This window comes from Accipiter gentilis, chromosome 1 (assembly GCF_929443795.1).
Source record: "Accipiter gentilis chromosome 1, bAccGen1.1, whole genome shotgun sequence".
Lineage (NCBI taxonomy): Eukaryota > Metazoa > Chordata > Aves > Accipitriformes > Accipitridae > Astur > Astur gentilis.
Genome location: NC_064880.1, coordinates 4,514,588 through 4,529,904, shown reverse-complemented (window position 1 = coordinate 4,529,904; position 15,317 = coordinate 4,514,588). Strand labels below are relative to the sequence as shown.

At 45.1% G+C, this 15,317-nt stretch overlaps 1 protein-coding gene across 1 annotated transcript in view; it reads left to right on the top strand.

Moving 5' to 3' along the window:
• SAMD11 (sterile alpha motif domain containing 11) overlaps positions 1 to 15,317 on the top strand; it is a 125,730-nt gene that overhangs the window by 38,557 nt on the left and 71,856 nt on the right. The window contains 1 exon segment of the mRNA XM_049817048.1: positions 9,167 to 9,217. Within this exon segment, the coding sequence (XP_049673005.1) occupies positions 9,167 to 9,217 (51 nt within the window).

Here is a 15,317-nt window from a genome sequence, read left to right as displayed (position 1 = left end):
TATAAAGTGCTCTTATCTTAAATCTTTAATTACTGTAATTGCTTTGCCTTGTTTATTAGGAAATGAAGAAAAAATACTTAATAGTTATTAGCCGGTGGTCCCCCAGCTTACCATTTCTGCGCTCTTCGGTGCTTTTCAATCAGTTTGTCTGAAGGTCTCTTGTTTAAGCCTTGTCTTGATTCCTTAGAGGAGTGCATGATTCTTACCAGGTAGGTTAGACTCTCATTGCTTTTGTACAGTTGTTCTCCTTTTCATTTTCCTGGGAGCTCTGATACAGCATGTGGGGGAAAAGCTAAAATAGCTGGGGCAAACAGGGGCCAGGCAGCACTCCTGACGAGCGCGGCAATAACAGGAAAAAAAAGAGCACGTAATTCAGTGCTTGGTGCCCAGGCAGGGAACACCTACTGCTCAAAGCCCTCAGCATTTCCAAGCATTTTGTCCCTTGCAAATGGGTCCCCCAGGCCTCCTGTCCCAAAGAGAGGGAGGACTGGCCATTTCCACCTGCTCAAGAGCAACGCATGGAAAGCAACCTGACCCCACTCTCGCACAACCCTGCTGGGCAGAGCAGGCTCTGGCTCTGTTCCCAGTGTCATTAGCAGCCCAGGGACCGGGGTGGAAGGTGTGATGGGGCTGGCTCCAGAGACAGCAGCAGCATCATAAAGGCTAGACAGCTCGCAGACACGACAGCTGGGGCCCGGCAGAGACAGTGCCCCATCTGCTTTCTGTTTTTAATTCACCTGTTGTATCCTCCCCGATTGGTGATGGATTGGGCTGAGGTTTTATTGTCTCCCACTGAGAGGAAGAAATAGGTTAAACTGTGATAGTCGGAAAACAAGGTCAGGGCCTGAGCAAACCTGTGTTTTCCTCTTGTACCCCTGGATGGCCCTCATGGATGCCTGCATGCACTTGGCATTATAAACGCTTGCATTATTGCTTTGAACGTTGTTGCCTTTCCTTTTTTCTCCTATTCCCAATTTCCTTTATATTGACTGTTTCCTTCCATTGGTGGCACAAGGGAATGGTTTCTGCTACTTCGAGTTCTGGATATTGGTGAAGAAAAGACTCTAGGGATTAGCATAGGAGTTGGAAGCTTAGTTTCTTGGCTAGTCCCTCACCCTAGCCTTTGACAGTGATTTCGTCTGTGATCTTAGCCAATTGCCCATGGTGATGGCCTTCAGAGGAGGTCTGAGGCAGAGAAAACCTGCCTCATGATGTTCTTGCAGTCCTAGAAAGGAGGAGAGACCTGTAATCACCACTGAAGTTGGTGCATTTCAGTGCTCGCCATCTTAGTCCACGACCAAAGCCTTGCAAAACTGTGTCACTTTGCTGTCTTGCACATATGTAATAAAGTTAAGGAAACCAAGCTTCATGCTGAAGTGAGCTTGGCTCATCTACTTTGAAATCCAGGTGACCCAGTCTTAAAGGTGAATGTTTTCATCTCGTAGTGAGACCCCTTGAGTCCTCTTTAGCAGGCTTTGCAGGGTGTGCTAAGTAGCCTTTGTGTTATGCCTCCTGTCTGGAAGACAGAGGGCTTAAAATCTTGTCTCATATAACCAGAGGCATCTGCTGAGCTTGGTACCGTAGCTTGATACCCAGACTATAAGCACTCAGCTCTGAAGATTAGTGGGACAGCATTGCAGAGGAAAATCCTTCTTCTTTTGATCAGGTTGTGGGTCCCTGAAAGTCTTTCTCGTTTGCAACATTGCCTACATGCAACAGTTGCGTTGCCCTAATTACTATGGTTTGGTTAAGTCGTACTGACTCCTAGTGAGAACGCTTGTCTGGCTATGAAAAGAGTTTTTCCTGTTGCGGGGAGAAGAGTGGTATCCGGATAGGGCATTTCTATACCAACGACCTACGTCACCTGTGTGGTTATTTTAGTCATACTAATACTGGCAGAGCTGAACTCGTACAAGAACTATGTAGAGCAGACTTCAGTTAAAAGCTTTGGCTTCATGAAGCCTTTTTCCTTTCTCGCAGGCTGTTAACTAAGCCGCCTCTCTCCAGAAAGCTAAACTAAAAGTTAGGCCAGTCTGCTTTTTTGTTACTGCTCTCTGGTTTATCCTAGACACAAAATAAGCAATGCAGAGGAAGTTTGAGACTACACATGCCATTGCTCTGCAATAGTTTGGGGAGCATTAACTTCCTTATACTCATTGGGAGATTCCAACCGACATTGATAAATGCATTACTTCAGGAACAGCCTGGGAGCTTTTTCACACTGAGGTTCAAACTGCCTTTAAGGATCTCCATTATATTATCCCAAGAATCTCCAAACAGAGGAAAGGCAGTGTAGCCAGAGAGTAAGGCTCAGCTTTAACAGTAAGATCCTCACATGCTGTTGGATTTAAGCCCAGCATTGTCTTGTGAGTGCATAAATTTAATTTCTGTTTTAAAGACTGGCCTTTTTCATTAGTAGGGGAGGGGAGGGAAAGAGGAGAAATGTAATGATAGTATGTGAGATTCAACAGGGTAGGTTAGGAACTGCTCACACACAGCTTTGTCTAAGTCCTCAGCAAAATGTGATGGCATGGCTCATAATAAGAGGCAGTGATGCTTAAGCACCTGTTTAAAATAGTGAAGGTTTTTGACCTGACCTGTCTCTGAAGGAGCCCCCATGGGATATCAGGAAACACGTACACGCAAATGGACGTGTGTGGCGAAAATGCCTTTGAAATTCTTTTATTAAAAAAAAGAGGATTGGGACAAAAAGTAGGAGCAGATTGTACAATGAGAGCACACAGCGGGCAGGGTTCCTTGCCAAATATTACTCTGAAATAAAAGCCATTTTGAGGAGAAATAACAAAAGTTGTCCTGTAACAGGGTGTCAGTGCAATGAGAAGCAGATTTCTGGAGAACCTCATGCTGCCCTTAAGTCCTTCCTCCTTTTTTTATGTCACTCCCCTCCCCCCCCGCCTCCCCGAATCTTCTCTGGCTGTGCCAGCAGTATGACCCCGGTGTCTAGCACCTGGCGTGGGATTAGCGTTATTTCAAACCAGAGGAGAGCATTTGAAATGAAGGTGCTTACTCGAGGAATGGTGGAACACTGCCTCCTTGCCTCTATTCAAACGTGAACGTGGATAGAGTCCAGACAGGGGTGAGTTGCTCACCCCTGTCCCCCAGCATCCCTAACCTCGCAGACCAGCTTTACAGCATTCTCCTCACTCGGCGTCCATTTTCTAATAGCAAAATTACTGACCTCCACTAAGCCTTAATGGCTAGTGGCTGTCAGCCTTTCCACTGCCTGCCTTTCTAAGTGGAAAGCTATTTCTTACATCCCATAAGGCTGCTGTTCTTTGACTCCCTAATTGATTGAAGATCAAACCCAAGCACCCCCCATTATATTTGTCACATGCACCTGCTTGTAATTCAGAGCCATGAGGTCCCAATGTCTTCTCAGCTGACGTGAGACGTACACAACGCTGCCTTTGCCTTCCTCCTTTTGCTTGGCCTCTTCCTGCAGTGCTCCCAAACAGTCCACCCTGGTGCTGCCCTGGGACGAGAGCTGCGTGACATCCTCGTCGCGCTGGAGCTCAGTTTCGTGGCAGGGTATGCCACACGACACTGCTTTTTACCTGCTGCCGAAGCCAGAGCGTGTCTGGGGTCTGGGCTAAGCTGACAAGGCTCTTCCAGGCAGCATACAACTGAAGAGAGAGTAGACACATGACAGAGCTCTGGGCTCCAACCGTGAATCAGGCTCTTAGATTAGATTCGACAGCCCTTCTTCTAATTGCCACGACTCAAGAGAAGGAGGGAGGCAGGGCCCCTCTTGTGGCTGGAGAAATATTTTGCTGCTTTATGACACTTTTCTTTCACACTGGTTATTTTCTGTCAGGCCCTTCTTCCTTCCTCTGCAACCCTTTATTTTCTCTTCTCCTTTCTCTTTCCTCCCTCCTTCCCCCTTTTTCTCTGAACCGTGCACCACTTAATAACAGTCACTGTATTCAATAAATATATTAAAGATCCCTCTGGGAAGCAAAGGCTGGACTTGGTCCAGAATGCCAGGAAGCTTGTCATTGACCTAATGAGGACATATATTTAAGGGGGGGGAAGAGAGGGAGAGAGGGAGAGAAAATGGCTACTTACTTCTCAGGGATGCTGCAGGATAAAATACAATAAACAGCAAGAAATCCCTTCTTGCCCAGGAACAACATACGAGACCAGAAAGAAAGGTGGATTTTGAGAATGAAAGCAAGTGAAATCTTGACCCATAAGTGCTCTTGGCTGCTCTCTGTATCTCCTTGGATCAGTTCCATGGTGGGGAATAACCCAGATGCCCCAAGTCCAAGTCTCAGTCTTGCTGTCATCTTCAGGCCATTCTTCCAGCCATCATGTATGAGGTTTCCTGGAGGAGCCTACCCCTGTTCATTGCCTGCACAAGCTGTTTAATGTTGACTGCCTGAAAATAGCATGACACGGATATAGGGAGACTGTGGAAGCTGAGACGGTGATACATGCGAAGAGCAGGGAGGAGAGAGGAGCTAGCTCTGACCAGCCGACCAAGCAGCCTGCTTAATAATGGCACCTGCAAATACACCTTCCCAAACTGCGTACCCGCAGAATTGTGATTTGTGTCGCACAGGCCTCACTGCGTGCCTAAGTGCTCTGTGTTTCCATGCAAGAAGGTGGTAGCTAGGGCCTGACCCAGGGCACGCTGAATTCCCAGTGACCGTGGTGGTGTTGGGCTGTGTCAGTTGAACAGAAGTCCTTAATTCACCCTTTCACCAGCACCGGCCCTTCAGTGCAGTCTTCTAAACCAGAGGCTGTGGGGAGACCTTGTCAATACTTTTCTCTTCTCTGTGGCCTTGCCTGTGCTAGAAAATTGAAAGGTACAGACAAACTCCATCCAAAGGAAGTGTTGGTCTTATAATTAAATGGGAGTAGAAAGGGACAGTTGTGGGTAAGAGATGGGGCTGTGACGGGTTCTCCCGGCAGTAATGGCCTGCTCCTGTAGCTGGATGCTGCCCAGTGTCTCCACACTTACATGGCATGTGTGTTGGTTACTGCAGCGTGCACCTGGGACAGTGGAGCTAGCCGAAGGGAGCAGCAGAAAGCAAGTTGGCCGCAGTGCGGAAGCTCAGCTGCAGAATGAGGTTGTTCCTGCCCCTGGAGTGACAAGACGTTAGGGGGATGACTGACTCACTCTCTTGGCCTCTTCCATGGTTGCCACTCTGGTGTTGAAAGCTTGCAGGGACCACTAGGGTAAAAAAGAAATGACAGGGAAGGAAAGAAACAACTTAAAAATTAAAAACTATCCCAGCTGCTCTCCATTATTTTGCCAGCTCTGTCACTTTCTTTTCTGGGCTGGATTCTCATTCCAGTACAGGCTCCAGAGATGCCTTGAATAGCCTCAGTCCTTCCTGTTTTTTTTTTTTTTTTTTTTTTTTTTTGTTCACATACATATATAAGCAATTCTATTCTTTGCACAAACCGAACCCTGACATTCTCGTCCCTCCTTGCTGAAGTGCCTGATGCAGCAGTTTGTTAATTCCCCCAGCTCGCATACCCCTCAGCCTGCTCTCCCCTCTTCCGAAGCTGTCTCCTTCTGTTGCTGTGGGCCCCATCTGGTCATTTTTACCGAACACTTTCTAACTGATCACACTGTGTCTGAGACCTTGGGTGGGTGAGGAGGTGGGAGAGACAGTAGCAGCTGTAGTACCTTTGCTTGCCTGGCTATGGTTTTTATTCCCTCCCCCCCCCCCCCCCTCCTTTTCTGTTATTAATTTGTAAAAGACTGGCTGCTGCTCGCCACTCTTTATACAACCCAAGGACAGGCTTGTGTAGCTGATAGTTTGCAAATTATTAGTAATTTGATTTCAATTGGATGAATAACCCGTTAAAGCAAGACGTATATTAGCCTCAGAAATCTAATTGGTGATAACGGCATAGAGATGTGGAATGGGTGCTTGGTTCTGCTCCCTATCCCCCCCCACCCCCCAGCAAAAGAAGATAATTAGAACTTAATTTCATTCTCACCTATTCATTTGTCTAAATATGGGTGTTTAATTATCCATCTCGGCAGATAGATGTTTCTGCCTCTATGTGGATCTGTGCTGTTCCGTTGGTATGAGGCTTTCCCTCCCCCTTACTTATAACTCTCTGATGCAGCGTTCTTACACTTGGAAGTTTAGCTGTGCTAAGTCTCATTATGAGACATGCCTTCGCCTGACGCTCAGGATCCCTATCTGCAGTCTGCCCATGTCAGTAGCTGCAACAGACCGTAAGTTACATTTGGTGGAAGGCTGAGAGTTTACCTTAGAGACTGAACCCCAAGTAGAGAGCCGGGAGCCCAGGCAAGCTCCTGCTCTGATGTCCCTTTGCTGCCTGAACAGATCATTTCACCCTCCGGCCTTGTGCCCCCTTTGGCAGTGCCACGGCTGGGAGGTACCTGCCTACCTGCTTCCTTGGCATTTGGGTGGGATGTGCATCTTCCCGTTACGGTACAGGTTGTGCAGTCCCAGGGCCTGAGTCAGAGAGCTGGAAGTGATGACAGTTCCCGGTGTGGATGGGAGCTTTTGAATGAGGTATATTAGCCGCATGGGTAAAAGGAACATTCCAGCCCTGCTTTGAGAGTCCAGTATGAAAAACACTTTTTACCTGCCAGATAGTGTTATAATAGATGGATGTATACTACATGTTGTAAGCTCCAGAGCTGAGCATCTATGGAAAGGAGAGGCACGTAGTTAGCTGAATTTTAGGGTGAGACAGAATGGTTGGTGGTGTGGCAGCATGGGATGCTCTGTTGCTCCGCATCTTTGTGTGCCAGCTACACAGGCTCTGTGAGAGCCGTATGGCATACGCACAGGGGTGTAATGGGAACACATATGTAGTCCAAAGCGGACTATGGCCCCCTGTTAGGCTCTGAACACTGCTTGGAGGAACTGCACGTTGCCTTCGGAGGCCCAATAAGGCAGGTTACCTTAAACACAGGTTTTCTGAATTGAAATTTTTTCATTAGGAAAGCGATCGTGGCGTTTTTAATCAGACAAACGTGGCATTCAATCTACATATAGCTCAGGGCCAAACCCTTTTGGTTTTTTTGAGGGCACTGAAGAACGTTTTATGGACAGAGAAACAGGGGAAGAACAAGGTTCTTTTTCAGACTTGCAGTTTGATTTCCAGCTGGTCCCACAGAGTTCATTACTGTGCAGTGTTTGGAGCTCTCCCTGCTTCCACTGTGCAGCTGCCAGGATCTGATTTGCACGGTGTAAGGTGCTGAGCTGGAATTAAAGGGGTTTATGAAGGTTTTGTGTATGTAGGAAATCTAGTATTCTAGGGAGTAGCGCGAAATCAGGCTTAACACCCTTCACCAATTCCACTCTGTTGTGAGCAGGCCAGACCCGTCTGGGCCTGTTAGGGCCATAAGGGCTTTGGCTGGCTTGAATTTGCTTTGAACTTTGGATTCAGATCAGCTTACCTGGAAAGCCCAAATGTGTCCGAGAGTTCGACCAAACTTCGGTTCATGGAAATTTTACTTGATGCCCCGGTCTGGCCTGTCCTTTCCAGAAAGTTTTCAAACAGTGTCTGAATATTCGCTTTGAAGGACAATTGTTATTGCTATAAGCTCAGTAACTGGGAAGTGCCTATTCCATTTCTACTTGCGAATAAAATGTTGGGAAGATGGAAAGCTGGGATAGGTTTTCTAAACTGTTACATATGAGGAAGAAGAAGAATAGGAAAAACTAGGTATATGTGGAAGAACTGCTAAGTACAATTCTGAGCATAACTTTATTGGTGGAAGTTAATATCTACTAAAACCTAACCATCCCCTAAAAGAACTACTCGCCCCTAAAAGAACTACTCAGAGAGCAACCAGACTCCCTTTCTGAGCCAGACTTGCAGGAAGAGCACAAAAGGTATGCTATCACATTAGTAAAACTTGCAGCAGCGTCATGTCTTGGATGTGAAATTATTTCCGTGCTAAGAGTTGTTTTCAGTTGATTTCTGAACTAGGCTGAAGCAGGGGCATCCATTCAGGAAAGCACTTAAACAGACACTCAAACCTGAGTTAAGTCCCATTGACTTCACTGGTCATGCTTAAGTGTTTTCTGGCTCAATTCAAAGCACATTCAAATTGGAAGAAAGGCTCTCTTTTACTTCAGCAGGTTTTAGATCAGGCTTCTTCTGCAGTCAGATGGTCTTCAGCGGCACGCTGTTGCTTTTTCTAGTGGAGGACACGGGCAGGAGTGCCGTAGGGATACACAAAATGCACAAAAGTGCCTTTGGCCTCTGCTGCTTGTGATAGTTGCAGCCACTTCTGTTTAATGCTTTTGGGAACCTATATCTGCAGGAGCTGATTGATACGCACAGCCAGGAACCAGCATGTTCACTGGCAGATGCTGAGAGGTGTGGGAGTGGGTTTATGCAAGGATATGGGCTTGCTTGCCAGTTTGGTCTCAAATGGCTGGGGTTCTCATCAATCATGTTGACGTGGAGAAACAGTGGTGGTCACAGACCTCCTCTGGGTGGCGGGGGAGATCAGTGCTCCCTGGTATCGAGTGGAGACACCGGACCACAGAAGGTCAAGCATCTGCCTTAGCCCTCTGGGTTGGTGTAGATGCTGTCTAGTAGCTAGGGGGAAAAAAAAGGCAATGAAAAACCAACCCCGTTGGCTGCTCTGTCTTAATTTAGGTTATTGTTAATCTAGAATCCACTATTCCTGCTTGTCAGCAGGCAGAGTGACAGAATATGTGAATTAATTTCCGAGGTGGGAAATTGCTAATAATTTATTTACAGCTTGGGCGGGTGTGGAGGAGGGAATACGGTACAGACATATTTGGGTTTTCTTCATAAAATGTCAATGCTTAGCTCTTTCTGCTTTCTCTGAACGTGAGCCATTGCTTGAGACAACATCCTGCAGTCCCTACACCTATTAGGGAGACTGCATGCAGCAAGGAGACGTTCTCTCACCGCTGTACAGCTCACCTGCAGGGCCCTTATTGACAGCAGTAAGTCCTGCTGTGGACACTCAGGACTGCCATGTGCGTGCAGCGTGGCTCGTCACAGCACCCCACAGCTCAGAAGGTGGAGTCGTTGTGGTTGAAAGCTAGGGAGAGGGAGTTTGAGAGGGCCATGGGTGGGTTGTCATGATGCAGCAGATCTTTTAAGTGGCAAGAGATGCGGTGTTCAGCATGTGCCATTGACCTCTCTGTTTGTTTGTTAACAGGATACACACCCACTGGGATTTAAACATCTCCTTCCGAGAGACCTCTTGCAGGTACCATTTTGGGGCACCCTCTTTGTATGGTAGGCTAAGAGTTTATGATATGTTACTGGCGTATGGATGCTGTTAGATGTAAATGAACATTTCTAACTGTCAGTGCTGGGGGTTTTTTTTCTTCCTCCTTTGTTCCTCTTTCTCCCCTTACCGCATATCCTTCCTTTTGTTTTTATTTTGGGGAAAGTTGTTTGTGGGGGGAAACGGTCTCTTTTATGTTGGAAGAGAGAATGGATTAGACTTGTAAAGAAAGCCCATTGTTGGTTTTGGTATGTTTACTCTGGTGCCTTTTTGGAAGAATGGAAGGTTGGGGTGGCCCAGGTCTGTTTCCTGACATGAGAGACACGGGAGTCTGCATCTCATTTGCAAAAGTGATCCTTTGCACAAAAGGCTGATTGAAGGCCAAACTGACTGATGCTCCTGGATTGCTCAGGAGTTGCAGTGTTGTGCTGAGACAACTTAAATAAGTGCTACCTTAAAAGGTGGGCCTGTGACTGCAAATGACAAGAATCACTGGGTGACAGATGCTTTAGATAATACGATACCGCTGAGACACCCTGGTCCTGCAAAAACGTAGGCATGTAGGAGTCCGACTGCAGTGTCGAAGTATGAACTATTGGAGCCAATAGGACTCTGCATTTTGCAATGTGAAGTACAAATGGGTTGAGCTACGGCTGCAAAAGTGTGAGAGTATTTACAAGTCAGCTTGGGAAAAAGTTGACATTAAAAAAATGACAGGTGTTTTACAAAGCATAAATAAAAGAAGTGACATAGAAGTCTGAATTGTGAGAAGAGAAGGATTGCCGAACCAGTCTGATATATTGCTTTTAAAGTCTGGTTTCCTGTAGTAACAGATACACTAAGAAGGTGGAAATTCATAAATTGAAGATACCCAGTTACAAACATGAATATTTCTTTGTGACCTCAGGGTCAGTTGATACCATGAGCATAGTGCATTTTCTTTATGTGTTGCTAGTAGTCATAAACTTTTCTAATCCTTTAAAAATATAGCTGCAGAAATTTGCCTCTGCACTAGAAAAAGAAAACTGGAATTTTGAAATTTCTCTTTTATACTGAATTGCCACATCGGAGTGCGATAGTTGAGCCTGGCAGGTACCGCTTGTTTTCTAGAACAAGGAAAATTAATCTGTGCAACTGTGAAACTACTTGGAGAACATAGAACAGAAGGAGGTAGATAGGGTGCAGAACAGTCCAGAATTTGGTTCTGTATGTGTTTCATACATATGTGGATACCGTAGAAATCAGGATCTGGTCCACTGGATCTGCTTGCTTTGCAGTCCACTAATAACTTTTTTGTTTTGCTAAAAGTAGTTTCTGATGCTTTGCGTAAACTTCCTGTTCAGTTAGAGATTTAAAAACAGTAGGAAAATAGTATTATTGCTACCACCCCCACCACCCCCACTACTACTACTATTACTTGTGAAAGTGCCCACTGCAGGCTAGACACCTCACAAACATTTAAGAAATTATTCATACTCTGTAGAGATCAGACTGTCTAGACCTATGAGTATTGCGGCTGATGTGGGCATTTCTGTTATATCTGCAAGTCTCAGAATGTTTCGCAAATGTAAGCATCAATGACAGGAGCAGAGGGTGTTAGAAATTACTTCCATCTCCATCACGTGCCCTTCAAGTGCAGTGCTAACAAGTTCTGCCCCTGTTCTGTGTGCTCCCCCCCCAAAATGTGGCAAAAGAGTGAAAGTGGGCAGCGGAGAAGTGAAGGACAAATAGTCTCTGTCATTTTAACCCATTCACACATACCCACTGCCTATCTCCCCCAACCTGAGGACAATTTGGACTGTTCTGTTGGCAACATTGGTGTGTGGAGGTTATAGCCTAAACCGTGCACCTGAAGAGACAAGTCCATCTATATTTAATTGAGTACTGGAGTATGCATTAAGTCTTGGCACCCCCATGAGGCAGTGGGAAGTGAGGGGTGGGAAATCTGTACTGATTCATACTCCATTAGGGAGCAAGTGAGGGCAGAGGTATTCATTGGTATTTAAGTAAGCACAGACTTTGGCCGTGAAGCATAAACCCCCGTAATTCCTAAAATTTACAATGTTAAGAATACAAAACCCCACCCTGATCAGTAAGCTTCTGGAAGCCAGTCTAGAAGGCACATCTCACCCAGCACTCCTATAAAAAACAGCTGAAGTTTTTTGTATGGCAGCCTTTAGAATAAAATCCCTGGTTTGTCGCTATAAGGTTTTGGGACTCAAAAATACAAAAGAATGGATTCCTTCCAGGCAGACCTTTTCATGATAAATTTCAGCCTAGAGCAGAGTTTTATGGCTCAGTTATAAACTCCTAAAAGGCAGAGGTTTGTAATGGAAGTGCTGACACAAGCCTTAATTAATAGCCATGTGAACAACGATTCTGCACAATGGCAACTAAGGGTGCAAACCCCTTTGGCAATTAGAATCCCTGTCTTAAAAAAAAAATAAATTCTGAACTTGCAAGGCATAGAATAAAATAATGGTCTGATTTTTATGTCAACAAGTACACTTCTTGGGCTTCCTCAGCTTAACTGTTTGTTGCCTTCGGTTTAGCTGTCTCCTGGCAGAAACATGGTAGTTCCTCTTGGGAGCAGAAGTTTTGCTTTTGCAGATTAAGTGGTCAGTCCAACTATCAAAAATTGTGCCCATCCAGCTAGTTCAGAAGAAACCAACGCGTGTTCTGCTATGTGGCAAAGAAAGTAATTTGTGTGGTTATGTGTCGGTACAGATAAAGGTTGTATGTATTTAAGTGACCAAAATTGCCACACGGTTCTGTAAAAGGTCTGGCATATCTAAAATACCTCATGGGGTGGCAAAAAGGTTTAGCTGACCTTTCTTCTCAGTGACCTGCATAATTCGGCACATGGGAGTTACACAGGTCATCCCAAACCCATGCCAGGAAATTGTTACGATGCACCACACCTGCATGAATGCACACAGTCACCATGCTACTTTAAATCAAGCAGGTCTGAGAACTGCCATCTTAATTTACCTGCCTCTTTGTCATAAGTTTGTCTTTGATCTTCCTTTCCAAGTTGTCAGAGGGTACCTGGATTCACTGGACTGAGCTACCTTAGAACTGCTGTCTGCATTGCCCTGGATAAAAAGACATTTAATTGAGTACAAATCATTGTATATGCAAAGAACCAAAAGCTCGAGATAGGGGAATTGTCCTGAAAGGGGAGATTAGGATCTCTCCTCGTCTTGCCAGGTGCTTTGCTCCCTTCCCTTGTAAGCTTTGAAGTTAATACAGGTTTGAGCTTTTGTTTATAGCTAGTCTTCCTTTAAAATTGCCTTTTTAAGGTAGAATTCCCTTGCACGGACATATTGTTCCTGGAATAATTTGCTGAAATGCGTTGAAGTTGTTCAGTAAGTGATGTACTTCTCCTTTTATTTCAAGACAAGCCTGTCAAATTTTGGAATAGTAAACACAAGGTTAAAGCCTGGTCTTGGCCACAAGATACGTAGACTCTGCTCCCACTGATTTCGGTGTGGGCCACAGTTGCTCAGCACCACAGGCAGGATTACCTTTCTGAGGTTGAGGCATCTCATGAAAATAAATTGTGGAATAAAAAGGAGTTCCAGAGAGGAAAAGGATTTTCCTTCTATTTGTTGCCACTTGATGTCTTGAGGGAACTGCAGGGAGGTGAGTGAGAAATAGATAAGAGGCCATGCGTGTTAATACCACGCAGTGATGCAGCGCAGGGTGGAATAAACATTTTGCCCACCTTCGAATTTCAAGACACTGTCAGTGCAATTAAGCCGTGCCTGTTGCCAAGGAAGTCGAGTTGTTTACTGTTGCCCTTGTTAAAGACTGCTTGACTGGTAGGAAGGAAGATGGTGTGTAATTTGGTTAAAGCTGCATACAAAGACAAGGAGCATAGCAGAGAATTGAGCTAGGCATCTTGATGTTGAGCCGCGTGTTTTAGCTTTTGGCTGCATGGTAAGCAAACTCTGAAAGAATATCCAAGGCAGCATTTCTGTCTTCAATGTCCTGCGCTGGTGCAGGCATAAAACAGTGACAAAGGAGAGAGGCAGGAGCATGCAAGAGAGTCTCTTCACTGCCATATGAACAAAAGCCCACTTGAGGAGACACTCCAAGCTTACTGGGCCTGCCAGGGGATAATTTTATCCAGGTATATGCCAAATGAAGGCTGCATAAGAAGAGGGAAGAAAAACAAAGGCATCATTTCCCCAGAGCAAATAAAATGCATTTAACAACCACCATTTAAACAAAGATTACAGTGGTGTGTAACCAGCCTTTCTGGATGGGCATGAACCATATTAGAATGTATTTTAGACAGACAGACATTTGGCCAAGAGCCTGTGTATCCGTGTGCATGTGTACGTGAATGTTTAAATCTGATGATAACATACTTAGTGGGCTTTTCCACATTGATTTAACCCTGGCATAAACCCTTAACTCAGCCAGAACTGAGTTTAAGCAGCAGTGCTTAAACTGGATCCTTACATGTACACGTTTGGTCTATGTGGTACAGCTGCACACTTTTTGGAAAACTGTATTTAAGGAGGAATGAAACAGGTTAGTCAATAAGGAAGAGGACATTAAGCGAATCAGGCCAAGTGGAAGAAGCAGATGAAAAATACATGGGAAATGGGACAGGAGAAGCGAACTGAAGGGGAGTTCACAGATTTAGCTCATTCCTTTGGAAAGATACACAGGGAGAGAAAAGGAAAGCAGGAGAGGAGAATTGAAAAGTAGATAGTTCTGAACGTGTCAAGGCTGATCCTGACTCAGCAGAAAGTATTGCTGTGTGATGCAAGTAATGTTATCGAGTGCCAGAGGATCCTGCTGCTCTGCCCTTTAAGGATTGATATAGGATGGCTTCTGGGCTGTCTATTTATTTATTTATTTATTTGTCCTAGTAAGATTTGCCTTTTAATCTGGGAGACTTGAAGTAGGTACTAAAAGGTCACAAGAAGTTTTTAGCAGCTGGAAGCTAGATGTGACCCCTTAATACCCTGCAGTCTTTAGCATCTGCTGCTAAAAGAGCTGGTATTTGTCAGATAAGCGCCTTTAAGTTACAGCAGAAAACTCAGACAGTGGCAGAGGGACAAGAGTGCCTTCAAATGGGGACCTGCCTTCACCCTTCCATGTCAGTCACTGATTTCTGCCTCGACACCAACGGACAGCAGGGCTGAAGCAGTAGCCCCAGTCGAAAAACCTGATAGTAAACTGAACTAAACAGAATGAGTCAGATTTTGCTCATCTGATTTAAGTCAGGGCAGAGAAGGCTGATGAGATACCAACTGTATATAGACTTGCAGAGCTGTTTCCGTAACTTATGATGACTTTGGAGGACAACGGTGAAGCTGACTCTTGACTGTATGCTTTAGAAAGCTTAGAAAGATCCCAGTGAAATACCACAGAATATATTGACCATGACTTCTGGATTGGTATGGGGAGGACCCTTACTTAACATGAGGCTGAATTCGGCCCTTCCAGATTATTTCTGCTGTGGCTTTGGGACATAGACTGCACAAGGAAATGTTTTAATCCTTATCTTGGTGGACTATACAAAGAGCTCTCACCTTTCTAAATGTTAAAGCTGTGAACCAGGACGTGCTTCCTGAAGGCAAAGCCAGTAAACACAAGGAAGCTGTTGGCTAATGCCGTGGTTGTTGGCAGTCAAGGCATGGCTATGCGGAGACAATATGTTGGAAAGAAAAGACTTTCCAGGTGGGTGAACTCAGTTTGTTCATCAAACAGTGACATACCTGTTTGATTTTAGACAATAGTTGCCCAACAAGTAAATGGATGTATTCTTTTGTTGAACTTGAAGAAGAAAAGTAAAGTAAATCCACACCAAATCCACATAGTCGGTAGACATTAACAAGAACATTCTGAGTCAGAATGAAGAGCATTTCGGAAGGTTCAGCCAAGGAGCTAAGCTTCCAGTTCTGTAGAAAAAAACATGAGCAAACTTTGCTTTGCTTGTGCGCGATCACTCACAAAGCATCGATGTGAAGTTTGGAAGTGTGGATATTGAGATAAAATGGTTGGAGCTGCTGTTCCATCAAATGCTTTTTGGGCACTTCAAATGGCAACAGGACAGACT